The 21,884-nt window shown below is 37.1% G+C and overlaps 4 protein-coding genes across 5 annotated transcripts; 3 read left to right on the top strand and 1 right to left on the bottom strand.

The window, feature by feature from the left end:
- The first annotated feature begins 555 nt into the window (after window positions 1–555).
- Window positions 556–3,294, top strand: PEX7 (peroxin 7). The gene is made up of 2 exons (XM_020376737.3): window positions 556–1,689; window positions 2,942–3,294. The coding sequence occupies exon 1, from the start codon at window positions 732–734 to the stop codon at window positions 1,686–1,688; it is 957 nt and encodes a 318-aa protein (XP_020232326.1). The 5' UTR covers window positions 556–731; the 3' UTR covers window position 1,689; window positions 2,942–3,294.
- Window positions 3,295–6,822: 3,528 nt separating this feature from the next.
- On the top strand, window positions 6,823–8,639 carry LOC109812724 (abscisic acid receptor PYL12). Of its 2 annotated transcripts, none has more exons than XM_020376754.3 (2): window positions 6,823–8,143; window positions 8,412–8,639. In XM_020376754.3, exons 1-2 carry the CDS (start codon window positions 7,612–7,614, stop codon window positions 8,465–8,467), a joined length of 588 nt encoding a protein of 195 aa, XP_020232343.1. In that variant the 5' UTR covers window positions 6,823–7,611; the 3' UTR covers window positions 8,468–8,639. The 2 variants fall into 2 exon arrangements, with proteins under 2 accessions (XP_020232343.1, XP_020232344.1); XM_020376755.3 differs by having other exon boundaries at window positions 6,829–8,143; window positions 8,433–8,639.
- A 1,936-nt stretch (window positions 8,640–10,575) lies between these two features.
- Window positions 10,576–14,777, bottom strand: LOC109812694 (splicing factor). The gene is made up of 2 exons (XM_020376718.3): window positions 14,621–14,777; window positions 10,576–14,492 (listed from the first exon to the last, which is right to left on the bottom strand). The coding sequence occupies exon 2, from the start codon at window positions 14,471–14,473 to the stop codon at window positions 10,691–10,693; it is 3,783 nt and encodes a 1,260-aa protein (XP_020232307.1). The 5' UTR covers window positions 14,474–14,492; window positions 14,621–14,777; the 3' UTR covers window positions 10,576–10,690.
- Window positions 14,778–16,132: 1,355 nt separating this feature from the next.
- Window positions 16,133–18,526, top strand: LOC109812714 (low-temperature-induced cysteine proteinase). Its single transcript, XM_020376738.3, has 5 exons — window positions 16,133–16,661; window positions 16,856–17,088; window positions 17,202–17,339; window positions 17,461–17,973; window positions 18,180–18,526. Exons 1-5 carry the CDS (start codon window positions 16,184–16,186, stop codon window positions 18,321–18,323), a joined length of 1,506 nt encoding a protein of 501 aa, XP_020232327.1. The 5' UTR covers window positions 16,133–16,183; the 3' UTR covers window positions 18,324–18,526.
- The last annotated feature ends 3,358 nt before the right edge of the window (window positions 18,527–21,884 follow it).

The following is a 21,884-nucleotide window of genomic DNA, read 5'->3' as shown; positions in this document are numbered from 1 at the left end:
TATTAATTATAATTTCATTAATTTCAATTAATAAAGTATTTGTTCTTTGTATTTAGAAACAAAGAATTAATTAATTAAACAAATACGTAGAAACAAAAGTAAATTAATTATTTTTTTTGACAAATTAAAATAAATTATTTGTATAGATAAGATTTAGAATCTTAAACAATCTATTTCTTCATATTCATAAATAATTTGTTCATCAAACACGATAAAATTGTTCTCAATTTTCACAGGATTCAAATCTTCGATGAGGCTTTGCTGATGACTCTTCCTTCCTTAAAAAATTCAAACTCTTCGGGCCAATATAATATAATTTACGATTAAAGACAGTTTCAATTATAAATTATCGTTTTATTCTAAAAAATTTTATTTTTGAATCCCTTTGAGATTAAAAAATAAATTTTAAAAAACTTAAGAAACTAAAAGAATACGTAATAGACAAATAGAAGATTGATTATAAAAGCGAAAAGATAAATTTCATAAAAATAAAAAAAAGAAGAGGGTAATTAAATGTTAATATTTATTTAAATTAAGGGAAGAAAAGGAAGAAGGTTGTTTATCTATTTTGTATTTTGTGAAAACATAAAGTGGAAAACGCAGGCAGAAGGATGAACCTAGCCAAAACCAAAAGTGTTGCTTGCATCATCATCATCTTCTTCTTCTTCCAAATGAGAAATTGAACCAATTTCCGAAATCGCATAACTGAATCACACTCTTGTGCGTTGACCATGCCGGTTTTCAAAACCCCGTTCAACGGGTACTCGGTGAAGTTCAGCCCCTTCTACGAGAACCGTCTGGCGGTGGCGACGGCCCAGAACTTCGGCATCCTGGGGAACGGCCGCCTCCACGTGCTGGACCTCTCTCCGGACCCCTCCCTCCCAATGGCGGAGCTGGCCGCATTCGACACGGCGGACGGCGTCTACGACGTGGCCTGGTCGGAGTCCCACGACTCGATCGTGATCGCCGCCGTGGCCGACGGGTCCGTGAAGCTCTACGACCTTGGCCTCCCCCCCGGGCAGAACCCCATCCGGTCCTTCCACGAGCACTCCCGCGAGGTCCACTCGGCCGACTACAACCCCGTCCGCCGCGACTCCTTCCTCTCCTCCTCCTGGGACGACTCCGTCAAGCTCTGGACCCTCGACCGCCCCACCAGCCTCCGCACCTTCAAGGAGCACGCCTACTGCGTCTACTCCTCCGTCTGGAACCCCCGCCACGCCGACGTCTTCGCCTCCGCCTCCGGCGACTGCACCCTCCGCGTCTGGGACGTCCGCGAGCCCTCCTCCACCATGATCCTCCCCGCCCACGACTTCGAGATCCTCTCCTGCGACTGGAACAAGTACGACGAGTGCGTCATTGCCACCGCCTCCGTTGACAAGACTGTCAAGGTTTGGGATGTCCGCAACTACAGGGTTCCCGTCAGTGTCTTGAATGGCCATGGCTATGCTGTTCGGAAGGTTAAATTCTCCCCCCACGTCCGCAACATGTTGGTCTCTTGCTCCTATGACATGACCGTCTGCGTGTGGGACTTCTTGGTCGAGGATGCGCTTCTCAGTAGGTATGATCACCACACTGAATTCGCTGTTGGAGTGGACATGAGTGTGCTCGTCGAGGGTCTCATGGCTAGCACTGGTTGGGATGAGCTTGTTTATGTCTGGCAGCATGGCACTGATCCTAGGGCACCTTAAGGTACTTCTTCTATCACCGCCAACTAACATTTATTTATACCATGTCTTCTATATTCATCTTGATCCAGTTTATTTGTTCCTCATAATTCCTCATGTCATTTGAATTTTGCTGCTGCTTTTGTGTTTCGTTTGTTTCCTTGTTTCTGAGTTGTTGGTCTCCCGTTCTTTGTTGTTTAATGGAAATAAAGGTGTGACTATGAGTCTCTTTGGATACAAAGAGAGTTTCTCTACCAGAAAAAAAGCTCTTTACTTTCGGTAGATAAGCAATCAAAAATACTTCTAAACTTGTATCCAGACAGACTTCAAATTTTGTTTTGGAGTTTGTAAATGACGAAGCCACCATCGATTGGCATGCTGCTTGCTCGAGGAAATTATTTTGTCTTGTTTACTTCTTTGAGCATCTTCAATGGAAGTTTAGGGTTTAGGGTTTAGGATTTATTAAACTGAAGAGTCACTTCATATAAACTGAAGAGTCACTTCATATACAGTTTCATCTTTGGAGTAATGAAGTGAATACACTTGTATAAGAACCAAGTGCTAATATAAGGAGCGGTTCTTACTAGTTCTTAGTAATTGTGAAATGATTATAGGACCTATTGTAAGTTATTAAAGAGTGCATCATTAGAGAGTAAACTTGTTGAAGTTCTTAAATTGCACGTGGCATTGTAGAGCCTACCAAAAGTGAGTTAAACAAGTCCACCATGGTTGTACCATTATAGATGCTTTTAGATCTTTTCTCTGTGTGTGTGTGTGCCTTCTGTTTTTACACTTAATCAGATTCATAAATTTCTCTATTTTCTTCATTGAGTGGACTGGGTTTCACTACTTGCTCTTCAAGTGGCCAACTGTTTCTATTGATATTAACATTGATCTGATAATTATGTTTTGGAGGCCTTGATTTTCGTTTATGTTAATATTTAGTTTTCAACTTCCATTTTGTGTTTAGTTTGTTAAGAACGAAATGCAACCTAAAATGAATTGTTGGAAATTTCATCGTGGGCAAGAAGCAAGATAATGAAGTTAGATGTTCATAATATTGGAGTTGAGTCATGAGTCATCCACATGGTGCATTTTCTCAATTCTGGATGCCTTAGCGATGTGCATGCATGTCAAAACTAAATTGTGTGGAAATTGAACTTTTTTTTTGTTGCTGTTTTTACTATGGTCCAGAATGTGCCCTTGTACTATTGTCTCGAATTTCTATATTTGTCTATCATATCTAAAATTTTATTTTATTTTTTCTTCTTTTACAGAGTGAAAAGTGGAGTATTTAATTGATATTTTGCACATTCATACAAGCTTCAAGTAACAGATTATATATAATTCACCACAGTGAGGTGCTCTGGAAGGTTGAATAGTCTGGTACAATGGTGAATTATGGATGCCAACATGTGGATATGCAACATTTTTAGCTATCTGTTTTCTTTTTGAACTCTATAATCAAAATCCATTTCTTTTCATGTTTGAAAAAGAAAATGTAAACTCCATATGTCCATACCATGTCAAATCTCCTATCCAAAATATCAGATAGCCAAGATATCTGAATAATGGGCATTCTTATGAATAAGTTGGTGGATGTTTGAAATCTAAGGTGGCAAAAAGCTAAGATTTTCCATGTAGCTTTATGTAGGTTGACATGCTTTGATCTATTTTAGGTGAACTACTAGCAAAGCTAAATTAATGGTTGTGTTAATTAGCATGCCAATAGTTTATGGAAACTTTTTATTAGTTAAATAGTTGAAGATGGCAGTTTATCTCTCTACATTGATCTCATAGTACTATCTTGTTTTAAAAATCTCAAGTTAGGGGAAACAATCATAGTATAATTATCAAATAGGTAATTGTTTGTACTTTGTAAGGGATTTAGGATTCTTTATTAGTTCTCCTGATTAGAGTTAGAGTGTTAGATAAGAATAGTTAAAAACCGGAAAGTTACATTGAAAAATCAAGAATGCAGTTACCGAACAATTTACCAAACAATTAAGTAAAGTCTTTCTGAGAGAGCTTTTGGAAAATAGCTGATTTACTGCTAATTTAATCATATTAAAACATGCTGGTTATTAATAGTTCATTAGAAATCAGAAGAGTTAACCTTAAAGGGTATCTGTAATTTACCAAATTGTAATGTATTATTATTCATTTGTCATAATTAAATTTCATCTTGTATAAAATAAGATTGTAACCTTCAGCTTGAAATCCTACTTTTCTTATCCTTTCCTTGATAAAATCAGGTTTTGTTCTCCATGTAGAATTTTGCTGTATATAAGAATGAGCTAATACCCTTAGCTCAATTTAGTCTCCCCTTAGCACTGCAAGCCTAGGTTATAAAATAGATGTGGACAGTGGACTTGTTTAGAATAGAGATGTTTATAGTAAGTAGCTTTCAAGTCATTCACATGCTTACTAACTTTAAAATAAGTTATCAATCTTTTTTGCTTAGAAACAAATACTTCAATTATCAAGTCTATTTTTACCCCCACAATTTTGGGTAGTCAGTAGTCAAAATTCAGAATACAAATATTCTATATTATAGGAGTTGCTATAGTACCCCATGTCAGTTGTTCCTAATTATTCTCGTTGTATGAATTTTGGTGTTTCCTTTGTGTAAAAGAAAGAATTATGTTTGCTGCATAACCTATTAGGCCTGGGCAAAAATTTCCGGCCGATCCGAAACTGACTAGACTGACGGTTAAATTGGGTGAAGCGGATTGATTCTCAGGTATTTCGGATTTTTTCGGAAGCAACTTTCGGGTTCAAACGGGTTTGAACAGTCGGATTCGGTGTTGGAATTTTCTCATCCGATGTACCCGAATCCGACCGTTTATCTTCTTCGTCTTCACTGATTATCTTCTCCGTCTTTACCGTTTCGTCTTTTACTTCGTCTTCTTTCTTCTTCTTCTTCACTCCGTCTTCTTTCTTCTGCTTCTTCCTTCTTCTTCTTCACTCCGTCTTCTTTCTTCTTCTTTTTTACTCCGTAAACATCCTTTTCTCTTCAACCTTTCCCTGCCATGGCCACCGTGCTGAGAAGTGATGCGGAGATCTGAAACTCTGTGATTTCTGCCAAATGAAGTAGCGACGGAGACCGGCAAAAGGTGACGATGAATAGCGGCACGAGACGCTAGAGGAAGCTTCTCAAAACGATGAACCCGTAACCCGCATGGATTGAACCCGCCAAAACTCGAGTTCTTGGTTGGTCAGAGATGACCCCTGATTTTTCTTGATCGGTTTTAGACGATTTTAAGAATTTTGGTCCGAAACTGACCGTGGCCGACCGATGCTCAGGCCTATAACCTATATTGTCTGTGTGTGTGACGTTGGGAATTAGTAATAGAAAGGAAGGGAAAGAAATATTTTATTGAATTGAATGGAAAGAACAGAAAATTGGAGAGAGAGCTTTCTTCGGTTTTCCCCCCTGGGGATCTCTCCTTTCTCTAAGAGCTAGTGGTAAATTTACATGTGATAACTGATCTCCCCGAATTCTCTCCCCTTCAGTCCTATTTATTTATGTCACTAACTCTAAGTAACTAATATTCCAACTATGCTAACTAGCTCCCCCTTCCCCTTCCCCATAGTCCTAAAAATCAAGCGTGTCCTCAAGGTTGTGGGAGTGTTTCCATCATTTCGCTTTTAATTTCAAAAGAACAGAATGAACTTTGAACTTTGAAGTGTGTAACAATGGAGTAAGTATTTAACATATACCGTTGGTGGCAAATATGGTGATTCCTTGAGTTAGCTTTCCGATAGAATAATTAAAACGGCGGTTAGCTTTATTTAGAAAAGAAAAAAAAGATTGAACACCAAATGGTGCATGTAATTTTGCTGTTTACAGATAGTCCAGAACAACCACCGTGAATTATGGATAGAAAAAAAAAAAAAAGAATAAACTTGATCTGCGTATACACCTCTATTTCACGAAACAACTACAGAAGTGGACGTGAAACTAATTTCCGGCTTCTATTCTCACTGCACTCAGTGGCGTTGCAATGTCAAAATCGTACCTATACCACTGGTTTCAACGTATGATTGAAATTTCTACCGCGTATAGATTAATAAGAACAACTAAAAACGCAGTATAATCCTCGAAATTGCGCGATTCGACTATCAACTATCAAGCAATCAATCCCTCACTTGTTCGGGAATGAAAAATCAACTAGAAATATTAAGAATTAAAAATTTTACGAAACAATATGCAACTAGGGGAAATGCCTTGACAGGTTGCTAGATCTGATAGAAAATTGGAACAAAAGTCAGAGAAAAAAGAATCCAAGACTAAGAAGGAAAACTTGCTATTGAATTTGAATAATTACTACATAAGTAGCACTTACGGTATAATTTCTTTAAGCTATTGTCTAATTACAAACGTGTCATACCATACAAGTGAATTGATTTTTATATCAATAATTTTTTTTTTTTAACATTTTTATTTTAATTTAGAAATAACAAAATGTAAAAAAAAGAAAACTTAACAAATTTTTAATTTTGCTGATTTTCAAAAACTGTCATTTCAATTTTTGCTGCCTTGTATATTATTAATATATTTTGTGATCCATTTTTTCACAAGAAACTATTACTTAATTAAGCAATGTTGTCGGATAGCAGACTATTCTAGCTATACAATTTGTTTTTAGTACATTGCATAGATGTAAAACTTGATTTAATTTTTCTTTTTAAATTTTCTTTAACTTGATTAGACTTAAATTAATCTAATACTATAATTAATTTTTAAGATCAAGTTACCTAAACATAGGCAGAATACTACTACAACTATAATTAGTAGAGAAAAAGATCTTGACATGGAAGCTGAGAGAAACAGAGATAGAAGAAAGAGAAATATAAATATGATATAACAAGAAAAGAGAAATAACAATGTTAAATAGATATTTGTAATAATAGGGTATTTAACTATTCATAGATGATTGTTTTTATCCATTGCTGAAAGAGATCAACCATGGAGTTCCAGCTTTTCGATGGAAAGCCATCCTTTGTCTTTGTCTAGACAAGTATTTTATGGCCCATGGTTTCAATATAAACTATGGGCTCTCTTTGGAATGACTCCTAACCACTATAGAACTATAGAACATAGTGCCCTTATTATATCAAGAAAATAACAACGCCGCTATTGTCAATGTGTGCAAGTGTAACCTTTTTTGTGCCCATTAATTCTCATCCCATAAAGATAAAACTAGCCACCTTAAGCTTACCATCACATCTTGCATCACCACAATGTCATTTTGTGTTATCCAACTCTTAGCACACCATTTTCTGTTAGTTCATCCATCGACATGGCCAAAATCGATTGTGTTATACTCTATTAGCGTCAGCACCAAGATGTGACCCTCTAAATTTCGTTCTCACCCTTTTTACTTGGTTTAAAATCATAGTTTTGCTCACCCGTAGTTCAACCTCGAATTTCACCTAGGGACTTTTACTTTAAACTTGCATGAAGTAAAATATTCTTGGTTAGTAAATGTTTTTTCCTTATCTACTGCTGTTACTGTGATTTGATAGACTTTATGTAATAGATTCTTATATAACTTATAATTAAAAGCGTTATCTGAGTGGCAATTAAAAGGAAGATTCCAGGTTGATGAATGATGACATTCCCTTCCTGACCGACAGGGAAAACAAAGGATAACTATGACTAAAATATCTAATGTCTAACGTTAAAATACTCTAAAGTACTTAAGTAAAAGCAGCCAAACCGACCACACCGCAAAACAAGCCAAACCTCGATCTTACAACCTTCAACTTACTCATGAAAAAAACATTGCAATTCTTCCCCTCCTTAGCTAAAGACCTAAACCTTTGTCACCTAGTTACTTCACAATCTACAAACAGATATAAACACACACACACAAGGTCCTTTAGAAGTCAGAACCCCCCAAAACAATCAATAGCTAGTGAGAACCGTGGATGAAGGTAAATGATTTGCAAGCAAAATTTAGAGACTCCACCAACAAAAGCTATGCTAAACACCTACCATGTCTCCAAGCTCTCATCAAACCAATGTGGTTCTAGCCTTGTGCAAGCAATAGATGCACCTTTACCGCTAGTATGGTCCCTTATAAGGCGCTTTGAGCATCCACAAGGATACAAGCTTTTTGTGAAGAAGTGCACCTTGCTTGCTGGTGATGGTGGCATTGGAAGCGTGCGTGAGGTCATGGTCACATCAGGGTTACCTGCTGGTGTTAGTGTGGAGAGGTTAGACAAGTTGGATGATGAGAAACATGTGTTGAAGTTTAGCATCATTGGTGGTGATCACAGGCTTGTGAATTATAGTTCCACGATTACTTTGCATGAAGAGGAAGGGAAATATGGGGGGAAGACGGTGGCGATAGAGTCGTATGTGGTGGACATTCCGGCAGGGAGTAGTGACGAGGATACATGCTCTTTTGCCAATACTATCATAGCTTGCAATCTTAGGTCTTTGGCTAAGATCACAGAAGAGATGTTTTGTAAGGATAATTAAGTTATAGCTTTTCTTAGTTTCTCTTGATATTATTACCTTGTTTGTGGTGTTGTTATGTTCATTATTGTTGTGGTTAGTGTTATTGTTGTAACTCTATATGGATTTTATTAATTCCTATGTAGGTTAAGATTTATAGATGCTTAAGTGCATTGTATATGTCAGTTTCCTGAAATGAAATTAACATTGAATTTTTGAAAGTATGAAATCTAATTCAATTTTTATTTGTAAAATGATAATTGTTTTCCCTTATTTAGGGGTACGTTTTGTCTCTCCAGGCCTAGCCGAACTCAATCAACCATCACTGTCGTAGCCCAACGCGATTCCGAGGATCTTTGTTAATTGTCCTATCCACCAAAAGGAATTTGTTAGCTGTCATAAGTAAAAACAGTATGGCAGAGGCAGACATCGGCTCAAACATTATCAACCTTTTCTATATATCTTTTATGGTTTGCTAAACGCTAAAAATTCTGAGGAAAAAAGAAGTTAATGTAGAGCTCATATCAAATCTCTTCTCTTCCATAATAGCCAAGAAAATGAGAGCAGAGAACTGATTACCCTTTTTATCCTTGTTTCTAAAGATTATACTTTTTTTTTTGTTCAACATAATATTCTAATTAGAGACATAAATCTCTTCATAAGATAAATTCACTTTTATAAACAAGCTCTTTATTTTCTTTCACATTGACATTTTTTTTTCATATTCTTTCTTTCTGTTTTCTCTATCTTCTTTTTCTTTTTCAAACTAGACAAAGTATTAATACTTTTCTTGTAATTCTCTTTCATTTTCTTTTTCAAAACAAAGGTACTAGGATTTTTATTTTTTTAATAACACTTTCTTTATTTTACATCTTTATTTCCTTCTTCCTTTTTTTTATATATATATTTTTTAATTTTTTAATTTTATATATTACATAACTTTTAATTTATTTTTTTCTTCCCCATCTCACATCCCCTTTATGCGGTGAGACAAACATTATTGTTAGTTTTAAGCAAAATATATCAACATTGTATGTATGTGATCATTAATTTTTATTTGTCTGTTTAAAACCCTCCAAACATATGTTTAGACCAATACAAAAAAGAAAATAAAAAAAACCTCCCTCATGTTTCATGTCAATGTAACGTGCACCGCACTTCAAACAATTAAGCAGTTGCAGTATGCACCAAGCCATTTTAATAATTTCAAATTGAACATGATCAGAGATTAAAAATAAAAAAAATCCCTTGAGCTACTTCACTTAAATACGTTATAAGACATTAATTGTATGCACATATTTAATTCGGCACACAAGTTCACAATAAATTAAAATAACTAAATAATCCAAGGGCTTCGGCCCAATAGTTCACAGAAAAAATTGACTAGCATAACCGGTATGCACAGATGGACCCAAAAATATAAAAATAAATTGTCTTACTAAAAATATTGTGCTTTAGATATTAACGCAGATACAGAGGAATCCATTTGCTGCAATATCCGTTAACACTATGTAATAAACGTTTATTAAACATGCACATAATAATATCTTCACATACGACTTATTTGACGAAAAAAACACTAAATATTGGATACTCTTATTTTCGGACCTAGAAAAACTAACTACGACATGTAAACCAACAATGCAAGACCATGCTTATCAATTCTTGGGCAATTCAGAGCTACTCTCCATGATTTATTCACCTCACTAGATGCAAAAAATAATCAATCATACTTAGCTATACTTTTAGCAACATGGGAGACGAATGCAAAATATAAACGTGCCTACCAATTAGGTAATTTTGAAGCCTCTTAACTGACACATCGAACAAACCAGGATTTTAGAACAAACCAGGATTTTAGCAGAAAACCAATTTTATGCAGGCATGGTTTCGTGTTTGTTTTCACGTTTTAAACGTAATAAAAAATCACGTTTAACGTGTACACCTTAAACGCGAAAAAGCTTCACCTTAAACGTGATTTTTCACGTTTAAAACGTGAAAACAAACACGTTCTGAGTACACTGACAAAAACACTTATTACCGATAAACCCTTATTCCAGTAGCTCATCATTCATTCAACCTTCAACATTGTTAGCCACAAGCAAATCAACTGGCGGGATACATTACAATAGCTCATCAAAAAGAAAGGAACCCACTATCTTGATTACAAGACATAGAACAATGTCAATACAACTGAGCTTTACATTGCTACAAGTATTAAAAAATGCCAAATACATGTGAGATTTTAAACTAACTGATCAAGGTCTAATTCGGGGAGATGAGCCTGTTTAGATTGTGATGCAACAATATAATAGTAGGGCAAAATTAATACTGAAGTGAGTTGCACCACCAAACATGCTCGAAAACTTCTCATGTAAACCGAATTTTTAGGTCTAACCCAAAACCAGATTCACTGTAACAGAGCATATAATATTCATTGGGTTAAGAAATAAAGTAATATAAAATATATTAGATCATAGACGAAACTTAGAATAGCTAAAAAAGGTATATTTATAGTGATAAAGCATGAAATCAATACACAACAACCCCAAAAGTTCTAAATGAACATCATTAACTCTGGTCTACTGTATACATTGCTCTGCTCATCCTCCAAGGCAGGGTATGCTGCTACAAGAGCATCCTGAGCTCCAATATAGAGTGAGTTATAAATCTTCCAATACACCTCTCTAACCTTCCGAGCAGGGTGGAATAGCCCTTGTAAACAATAATTGAGAACAATAGCAGCACCCAAGGCTACCCTCATCCCTTCAATGGCTTCCATCACAGCATTAATAACATGTGGAGAAGTTTCAAATATATTTGGCCAGACATAGTTCAGCAAATGGACCAACGCATCCTCACATCCCAAACCCGCCACTCCTAGTGCCATGTGCTTCACAGCAGAAGCAGCCGTTTGCCTGTGAACTAAATCCCTATCCATAAGAGCATCTTCAAGCAGAGGAGTCACAGCATAAATGTAGTCCTTTCCCATTTCCCCAATGTACTCAAATAGGAAAGAGAGGGATTTAAGCACACCATTCTGCACATTAAGCTCTGGCACACGATACTCATTCATCAATGCTGGTAAAACTGTGAAGGGTGAACATGTTTCTGCAACTATGGCAATGGCTACAGTTGTGCAAACACGATTCTGCCTCTCCTGCACCTTGAGATTATTTAATAGAGTTGCCAGGACATCTTGTGGTCCAATAGCTTTTGCAATATAACCAAAAGTGTTAACTGTAGCCCTACGGATTCCCTTTTTGTGTGCTTTAAGCATCTCAAGAAGCTCAAAACAAATCCTCATCCATTCTCTTGCAGGTACAAACTCAGCTCCACGGTCAGCAATCCTACCTACAAGGTCAATACAATTCTCTTGGACCTTCTCATGTCTATTTTTCAAAATAGGAGTCAACCTGGGAAGTAAATCCTTAATAGGTGGAGTCATCTTTGTCATACCAATAACATTGACAATTGACTTGAGAGCTCCCAAAATTGATCCCAACACTTCTGGATACTCTTCTCCCAAATACTCGTATAAGACAACACCAAGATGACCCATCAATTGTTCCTCATGGCACTGCTTCATGACAACAGCAATCCTTGAAATGAGATCTGCTGCTTGCTGTCTCACCTTTGCACTCTTGTTGTTCAATCGCCACTTGATAGTACCACAAATCTGAGGAAGATATGGTTTGACTCTCTGCCCAAGTGAGTTTACAACTGCGCCAAACCCATTAAGCATTACATTTGCATCATCACTGGTCTGCTCTTGGAAGGCATACAGAATACCATCGATCAAAAGCTCTTCCAGCCTTGCATCAATATCAGATGCGCCCAAGTTAGTGACCACCTTCTCAATAGTTTCCATAACCATTCGCCTATATGGTTCACTCTCATCTTTAAGATCCTCAACAATTCTACCAACAATATCTGCAACGCCAACTTTGTTTGCTATTTCAACAGTTGTCTCCACAAGTTGCTTATAGTTTCTTCTATCCAAAGCCATCCTCCTAACCCAGAAATTCCTGAAAAACTCAGGAAGGATATCATTTCTAATGTATTCAGCTTCCACACCCTCAGTGCTCACACACTGTTTCACCACTTTCAGAACAATTTTCTTCATTTCTTCATCAGGTGATTGGAATTCACGAATTAGAATGAGCATGACTTCCTTAGTATAGTAACTGGCATAAAGGGCTTCCATCAATGGAATAATAAACCCAATTGCCTTCAGAAATGCAGCCAACACCTTCCCACGGTGTTGCCTAATACCTTTCCATAGCGGCTTCAAGACAGAGTCAAAACTTTCAATACCATAAGGGGCAGCAGCCTCAGCAAGAGCTGCAAGAGACAATGCAGTGATCGTTCTCACCTTCTGATTCTCATCATTCAGACCATGCTCTATAATTTCCACAAGAGATCTCAGATGTGGCAACACCGCACATCCAATTAAAATGGCAATCTGCTGCACAATCTTAATCCCTGTATGCCGAGCTTGCCATGATTTCTTACTCTGACAAACTGCCTTCAAGAACGGCAACAGTGCAGGAATACCAAGAGCAGATGCAACAACACTAAAGGCCCTAGCAGTAGTGTTCCTGACATATTCATCGATGTTATCTATATCAGGCCGCATAGCAGCAATCATAGTAGCCAGCCCAGCAGCTTTACTAAGATTAGATATTATTTCTCTCCCTTCCACACGGGCATAGTAGTCTTCATCAATCAACAAGGGTTCAATAACAACAAGAATCTTATGCACAAAAGGCCGCACCAATTCATCTAATTTATACAAAACCCTGTCTATTACCTTAACCAAAAGATGCCTCTCTTGATCCTCCAGAGTTGGCTGCATGAGCAACGGCAGGATCCGGTTAAACAATGGTCCCGCGCCAAACTCCCGGGCCTTATCAGTAAGCTGCCTCAATGCTGTCTTCCTCTGTGGCGGTGTGCCATTCTTCACTTTAAGCAGAAGCTTCATAATCTTCCTTTCCTTCTGCTCATCCGGGGACAATTCCTCTTCATTCTCCTCATTCAACAGCGCCCCAAAGTACTGGTAATCCTCAGGTTTCATAAATGGCAACCCACCGGGCGCTTCCTTTGGAACATCAAACTGCTGCCCACGATTCTCTTCAGGAATTTGATAAAGAGGGGTCCCCAACGGTGTAGGAGTGGCGAGAAGCTTCCTCGCAGGGGTCCTAATAGGCACATAGGAAGCAGGGGGGTCCAAAATCTTATACCCCTCTTGAGGAAACATAGCATCAAGCTCCTCATCAGTCAAAGGGCGATTCCTCTCTTCAATATCCCTCTCCCACCTCAACAAATTGTACTGCTCCGGCGTGATGGAGCCTTGGAGAGCCCCAGGGGTTGGAGTAGCTAGTTCAACTCCACCTACAGGAGTAACACCAGGAGTATAAGCAGCAGCAGGAGTAGCACCGGGCAATGGAGTTGCACTTCCCATTGTAGCAGGCGTTTCATCCCACCTTGACCTTTGTCTCTTAGGAGTTGGGGTAGCCATCCCAGAAAGCTTAGGAGTGGCATCCCAAGTCATACCAGCAGGTGTAGCACCGGGTGTAGCACCACCCGCAGGAGTTGCATCAGAATCCGCAACTCTACCAGGGGTGGGAGTTTCATCCCAACGGTTCCTCCTCCCCGGAGTCGCATCAGTGACCCTCCCCGGCGTCGGGGTTGCGTCCCACCGACCTGGCGTGGTGTCCGGCATGTCCCAGTCGGAGGTTTTAGCCTTCTTCGCCGCCGCAGCACCGCCTTCATCCTGAGACTGGTCCCACCGGTTCCTCCTCTTCTGCTGCTGCTGCTGTTGCGGCGGTGCAGCCTTGGCAGCCTCCTCTTCCTCCTTCTTCTTCTTGGCAATGGCCTTCAAGGTCTCCTCCTTCTCCCTCTTGAGGGCCTCCTCGCGCATGATGTCAGCATAGGTTCTAACAGAAGGGTCGGGCGTCTTCTCCCCGGCGGCGAAGGGGTCGTGACGCTCCGGCGATATGATCTGGTTGAGGCGGCGGCGGCGGTAGTCATCCTCGCGGTCGATAATGCGCTGGGGCTTCCGGAAGCCAACGTCGGCGTCGGATTCCGGCGCGGAGGGCATGTCCTTGAGGAGGGATTTGGGGGCGGTGTAGGAAGCGAGCTTGCGCGCAACCTCGTTATCCATAGCATCGAGGTTTTCATCGTCCTCGTTGGCGGGGATGGAGGTGAGGTACGAGTCCTTGTCGCTTCCGCCGTAGAGATCGGTGTCGAATGTGACGGAGGTGAGCGACGCCAGTTGCTGCTCCATTCGCTTCCGCTCTTCCTGCGTCTTCGCGATCTCCGGGTCCAGCGACGCCATGATTCTCACTCCTAAAACCCTAGACACACAGAAAGAGAGGGGTTAGGGTTAGGGTTAGGATTAGGGCAAATTACATTCTCTGGCGCCTCTGCAACTAAGCAAATTAGATGCTGAAGCACATAATGATAAAAATAAAAAGTAGAAAACCTCTCTGGTTGGGGTTCTTGATCGATTTCGATTCACAAAATGGATATGAAATGAGGGAGAAAAAAACCCTATTCAGGTTTGTGAAAGGATATTTTTGAGCCAGATTCAGATATAAGTCATGACATAAGATGCGAATAGTGGAACCGACATATGCGTATTGGGTCACTTGGCCCAATTTCCTTCCATCAACCTGGACTTTATTAAAGCCCAATCCATATCGCACATTGGTCACTCATTAGTCACGTCACGAACTCACGGCCCAGCATCTACTCTTAACGTTACAATAGGCCACGACACGAGTATGTGCTATATGATGCATATTACTGAACCACCTTCTGAAGGTATTGACTAGGAATTTGCTTGAATCAGTTGAATGTTAGATAAATTCTCAACTTTACCATAATTATCCTAATGGAAAATTATAAGTTGAAGGAAAATCAGTATTTCAGTTTTAATCATGTTTTGCATCTTGGTGATATATATACATTTTTCTCCTATCATTACCTTTTTCTTTTTTCTTTTTCTTTCTTTCTTTATATAAAATGAAGTACTGGTTTCATTCATTGCATACATTCTTAATATAGAGTTTATTGCATGTTAAATTATTAACATAACTATTTTTTTTTAACTCATTGATAGTACTTTTTTTTAATTTGAATTAATAAAGTATTCTTACGAGATAAATACATAATATGATCCCTAAAGATGTTATTTGTATTGTTTTTATGGGAAACAGTTTATATAAATATTAATTGGTATTCTAACAAATTCACATCTTTGAAAGGTAATTTTCAAGAATTAAAATAACAAATAATATTTTCGATGGATCAAATTATATTTTTATTAATTCTGTACCTAACATTTTTCTAAAGTTAAATTTTTACCTAAAACTTATATAAACCTTTGTTTGATTTGATATATTTTAATCTGTTTCCATCATCTACAAATTTTATCTTATAAATTATAAACAAATATCGAAGTGGTATCAATTAATCACATTGGCAGATGAAATTAAATAAGCAAATTTGACCAGAAGAATTTGAAAATAAGTTTTAACAAACCTTTGAATTTGTTTGTTAGTTAATATGAACGAAAGATATGATGAAAGTGTACGTATATGACAATCACTATTCAACTGGATTGACTTTGTCATCCATGCTAATCACCAACCGTTCCAATAGTCCAAGGTAATGCAAGCTACGTTTGACTGTTAGATTACCAGATCCTTTTGTGCTGCAGGTACACTCACAAGTCAATGATCCATTCTAATCAGTAGGACTAGTAGAAATACCAAAAGAAAAAAAATAAAATTGACACTCGTTAACAATTGATGACTGTACCAAAATAAAATGAACAATGATGGAATTCATCATACATAACTACCAAATCGCCCCTTTATTACAGTTTACAGTGCTATTTCATCTTTTCCTTTCTGATTGTTTTTTCTCCATATATGCCATATATTTCTGACCGGCAGGTTTGGTCATGCAATGCACCCAACTATATATGTTCACGTTACAAAGATGGTGGTGGATCAAACATCAGTGCCAAAGAGTGAGGAAAATGGGTTGCCAACTGAAAACTAAGTTGGTTTTTCTCTTCCTTGTATGGGGATCATGTGCATTTCTATGTTATGGTCTTCCAAGTGAGTACTCCATATTAGCCCTTGACCTTGACAAGTTTCCTTCGGAGGAAGGGGTGGTTGAGCTATTCCAACGATGGAAGGAGGAGCACCGAAAGTTCTACACACACCCCGAAGAAGCAAAGTTAAGGTTGGAGAATTTCAAGAGGAACTTGAAATACATTGTAGAGAAGAATGCAAAGCGAAGTTCTCCCTACGGCCACAGTCTCGGATTGAACAGGTTTGCTGACATGACCAATCAAGAGTTCAAGAATAAGTTTATTTCAAAGGTCAAGAAGCCATTTAGCCAAAGGAATAATGGCTTGTCTGTAAAGGGTCACTCCTGCGAAGATGCACCTTACTCTTTGGATTGGAGGAAGAAGGGTGTTGTGACTGGTGTGAAGGATCAAGGCGACTGTGGTAAGCTTCTTTAGTATACACATATAGATTCGAAAAGATTGATGGTTTATTTTATATTGTTCTGCATGTTATGGTTGTGACTAATGTAGGATAACTCCTTGCATATCAAAACTCATAACTCTAACTTCCTTTTTTTTTCTTTTAGTTTTCAACTTCAGTTTGCATATTGTAAGAGTGTTTGGTTGAAATTTTAGGTAGTTGTTGGTCTTTTTCTTCTACTGGAGCCATGGAGGGAATAAATGCAATAGTCACAGGGGACCTTATAAGCCTTTCGGAACAGGAACTTGTGGACTGTGATAGTACTAATGATGGATGCGATGGAGGCTACATGGATTATGCTTTTGAATGGGTTATAAACAATGGTGGGATCGACACAGAGAGTGATTACCCATATACTGGTGTAGATGGTACATGCAATGTCACCAAGGTTTTCTTTCTTATTACCATGACATGCCTTTCGCTTCCTATGCTATTTGCTTGTGATTGTGGATCACATTGTATTTCTATATGTCTAATTTATTGAATTTTTTCTTAAACTAGGAGGAAAGGAAGGTTGTTAGCATTGATGGCTACTCCGATGTGGCGGAATCAGATAGTGCTTTGTTGTGTGCTACAGTGAAGCAACCCATTAGTGCCGGTATAGATGGCTCATCATTGGATTTTCAACTATACACTGGTGTAAGTGTTATTTCTTAGTATTATTAATATTTAACCATTCACTATTGGTTTATTGCTGAAGTAAAAACCAAAAATAGGAATTTTCTTTCTCAACCAAGTAATTTTCTCTTTTCTTGAACAGGGCATCTATGATGGAGATTGTTCAAGTAATCCAGATGATATTGATCATGCAATTTTAATTGTGGGTTATGGCTCAGAGGGTGATGAAGATTATTGGATAGTAAAGAATTCCTGGGGAACCTCATGGGGAATGGAAGGGTACATTTATATCAGAAGGAATACTAATTTAAAATATGGTGTGTGCGCAATCAATTACATGGCCTCCTATCCTACCAAAGAGTCCACTGCACCATCCCCAACTAGTCCTCCTTCACCACCATCACCACCAGCAACACCGCCGCCGCCGTCGCTGCCACCACCTCCACCTCCACCTCCTTCTCCTCCACCAAGTGAATGTGGAGACTTCTCATATTGTCCAGCTTATGAGACATGTTGTTGCCTTTATGAGTTCTTTGATTTCTGCCTCGTTTATGGTTGCTGTGAATATGAGAATGCTGTGTGTTGCACTGGGACTGAGTACTGTTGTCCAAGTGATTACCCCATTTGTGATATTGAAGATGGACTTTGTCTTCAGGTAAGAGATTGGTTACAAGCTAAAAAGTATTTCTGAGAAATTTTTTACTGAAAAAAAAAAACTTTATTTTTATTAAAAAAAAAAAAAAGTTCTTTTAAACATGTATGATGTATCACACTCATGTCATTATATTCTAACTTCTTCCAATATTCTGAATGCACTCAAGATTAATGTTCTGAACTTAATTGCAAATTTGTGTTATGTAGAACCCTGGAGATTTAATGGGGGTGGCTGCAAAGAGGAGAAAGATGGGAAGGCACAAGTTACCGTGGACAAAATTTGATCAAACAAAAAAGGCATACAACCATCACCTTCAAATGAGGAGGAATGCTTTTGCTGCAGTGCTTTGAATATGCTTCTTTCGCCCTCAACTAGCAGCAATTTTCTGATGCTTGGATGTTCTCTATATTGTGTACCATGGGCATGGATTATATCTATCCGATATCATGATTTAATTTCTCCTGCTACTTTAACTTACTCGTAAGTTATACAAGAAGCATTCAGTGGCACCAAATATCATTTTAAATTGTGTGATAAACTTGTGTTTCAAGCATTTTGGCCTAAGTTGAATATGATGAGTCAAGTCTAAACTTGACAACGAGAAAAATCTAATTACTTACGTGCATGTAAAATTATTAATTTTTATTAACATCGTCAAAACTGAGGAAAAAACTGTTTACAGAGAATTTTGTATTGCTTTTAGTTATGAGTATTTTTTGATGAAACCTTTATCATTTTTTATTTTTATAAAAGTTACGAAGAGAAGAAATTGAAGAGAGATTAACAAAGAGAAGCGATAAATAATAATAGAATATTAACATACAAAATTTATTGAAATTACTGGTGAAAGCATAGCTGAACTAGTATCTGATCTAGTTTTTATCCAGGGACTGTAGTTTTGTAGTGCTTGTTTCCTATTTCCCTTTAGGCTCCAGGGACTTTTCTCTCTCTCTCTTTATTTGGTCTCTAAAATATTTAGATATTTCCCTTTAGAACTTTTCTCTAAAATCAGATATTTGAAAGAAAAAAAAACTTGGCTGGGCTACTGTACTGGTCTCAAATCGCCGGGCTTAAAACTAACTGCAATGGGCTATTTCAGATTGGGCCCAAAACTCCAAATCTGAGTCCACCAATCTAGTTCAAGTTCTCCATTTCTTGATACGGAATTCCAGACACTGACTCTTGGCATAATTAGATGGGCCAAAATTAGATACAGTTTTTTAAGTACTTTTTTTCAATAAAAGTTTACTTTAAGAGCAATATAAATTATCAAAGTGAAATATCTAATTTTGATTAAAGAACAATAAAAAATACTTAAGAAACTAGTTATGGTCATTTACTATGGCACTTCACTTAAAGAAAACCTATGACATACCCTCATTCTTGAATTTCCATTAAACAAATTAAAACTTCAATTTCTAACTTTCATTCAAGACGCAGCCTGATTAAGTGGAAAGTTCCAACTGCCAGGTCTATTTTTAGATTAGCATCAACTTAAATTACTTATATTTATTATCCTTTGGGTCTTGGCCCCCTTTCTTTCATTAAAGCAACATTTATTTCCCTTCCCCGACAACTTTTACATTAATTATTCAAGACTTGTTTGCTTATTAAATGTTAATCACTTAGACAAAAAAATGGAATTCAGCAGGCAAATATTCCAATTTGATATGGTTAATTGTACCTAATCATAATCATAATGTCATGCTTCCACACTGTCTCAATAGCCTCTGAAAGCTCATTTCCCCCCTTTAAGTGCAATAATCCCGGTGCATTTTGTCGTTCTTTCGGATCTTTCCCGATTCTTTGGGTACATGAGTGTAACAGGTGCACAATATAAATTTAGCTTCGCTCTTTGCTTCCAAACCCATACACATGATAAATTTTTTTTTTGTTCTTGTGTACAAACCACTTTTCGATTCCTTTTGTAATTGAACAAGAGATATAGATCAGGTTTGTCTTAGCTCCTGAGAAACTAAAAAATAATGGTATGAAAAACTAAGATTCCAAATGTCAAATCAAACATGCTAATAACAAATAAGAGTTAACGGAGAATCCCACTCTTTTGTTGTTTGTTGAAAGTGTTTCATGTTGAATTTGTATTTGTTAATTGTTATTAAGGGTAAAAGATTCGCAGGGGATACGCCCAAGCTAATCAACACTCATTAAATTAACACTCCATATAATCAATATGGAGAAAAACTGGTACACTTCAACTTTTGACAAAAGAGCTAGATTTCCTAAATCTATGCTCAAATTTAAACAGCCCAATATCTAGATTTCGCTTATATATAATAATTTTCTTAAGATATTTTTATTTATGTGATGATGCTTCTCCGGAATATGATTTTACTTCTGCATGCCCCCGTTTTACTGTGTTGCCTTTATATATAGTTGCTGGGCAATGTAAGTTGAAACCAACAAGTTTTTATTAGCACCAAAAATTATGTTGGAGATTTGGACCACTCTGGTTGGCATTCTATGATTCGTGGGCTTTATTTTGATTTTTAAAGGATGCCATACGTGCTAAGGGCAGTAACTATGCCAACTCTTTCGGCTGCCCTTTTACACCTCACGTGGTGGTAGTTGGATTTTCAAGCCAACAAAAGAAATATGTAAATGTTTAGTATTTTCAGATAACATTGATTTGATATTTGAGGGAGCTATGAGCTTATTCCTTCTCATTGGATGCTATTCTTCATATAATTGCAAAATTAGTCTCAAATGACTAATTAGGCTACAGTTACGTACATAGTTAGGATACAAGTCTACAATCTTATTGTGGTTATATTTGGAGTGTGAATTAGACAGGGTTATTATATTTAAATTCCACAATCTTTGAAATGTTGTTTTGCATGTGTGGTGCACATGGATGATGTTGAGTATAATAATTTTGTTTGGGCTTTTCTCTTGTGATTCAACAGCAATGGTTTGGGTCAATAGTTTTCTTGTGTGCGTTGCTTTGATGAGAAAGAGGAAAGTGGTTGAATTAAAGAGCAAATAGGGGCGTGAAGCACGTATCAGAGTCAAGAATGGCAGACAACGAGCATCAAAGGACCCCATCTTCGTGGGACGTAGGACCCCTTTTTCTAATATCATTCATCTTCCCAAACCAATCTCTGTCCCGTGATCTAAGGGCTTGGATAAGTCTTTTTTTTTTTTTTTTTTTTTTTTTTTAAATATATAAAAATAGCGTCTCTATTCTGTGGAATTAATCAATTATCTATGCTGGTGGGAAAAATATAATTTTCCTTTTTATAGATTAGATTTCCTTTTGAATAAATGATAAAAGAAAAATAACAAGTTGTAAAAACAAATTTACTTGAGAGATGCCGATCCATTCGATACTTTTAATTATTGTACTCCACCTAATAATTAAAAATTTAAAACAATATTGATTTTAGATTTAAATTTTATTATTATCATTATGATTTTTATAAATAAAAAATATATTTACTTAAAATTTAGTGTTTGACTTTATGTTAGAAAATACATTGATTTAAAAAAAATATAGTTTATTTTCTTTTTCTTCCTCCCACTTTTTTAGTTGACATGTTTGTGCATAGGGCTTTATTAAGCCGTTCAAATTATTCAATAGGCCGTCCTACTTTCACGCGACCACTGAGGTTGAGGATGTGAATATTCAATGAACTTTTATTATGTAACAAAATGTCATCAGTCAACATGCAAAATGTAAAATCAAATATATAATTACATAACCTCTGACATGATTTCATGTTACAATTCTGTGGAATTGTTCATGATACAGTCTCTTTAAATTAAATGTTATAAATTAAAATAAACTATTGTTCACAGCTTATTATATGACTCATCCGATGAACTCATGAACCCATGAATCAAATAAATTAAATTAGTTTGAAATTTTGTTAATTCATTTTATTTAAAATTTA

Source organism: Cajanus cajan, chromosome 1 (assembly GCF_000230855.2).
Source record: "Cajanus cajan strain Asha chromosome 1, NIPB_CcT2T_4, whole genome shotgun sequence".
Lineage (NCBI taxonomy): Eukaryota > Viridiplantae > Streptophyta > Magnoliopsida > Fabales > Fabaceae > Cajanus > Cajanus cajan.
The sequence above is the reverse complement of the archived record's forward strand: the minus strand, read 5'-3'. Positions and strand labels throughout refer to the sequence as shown.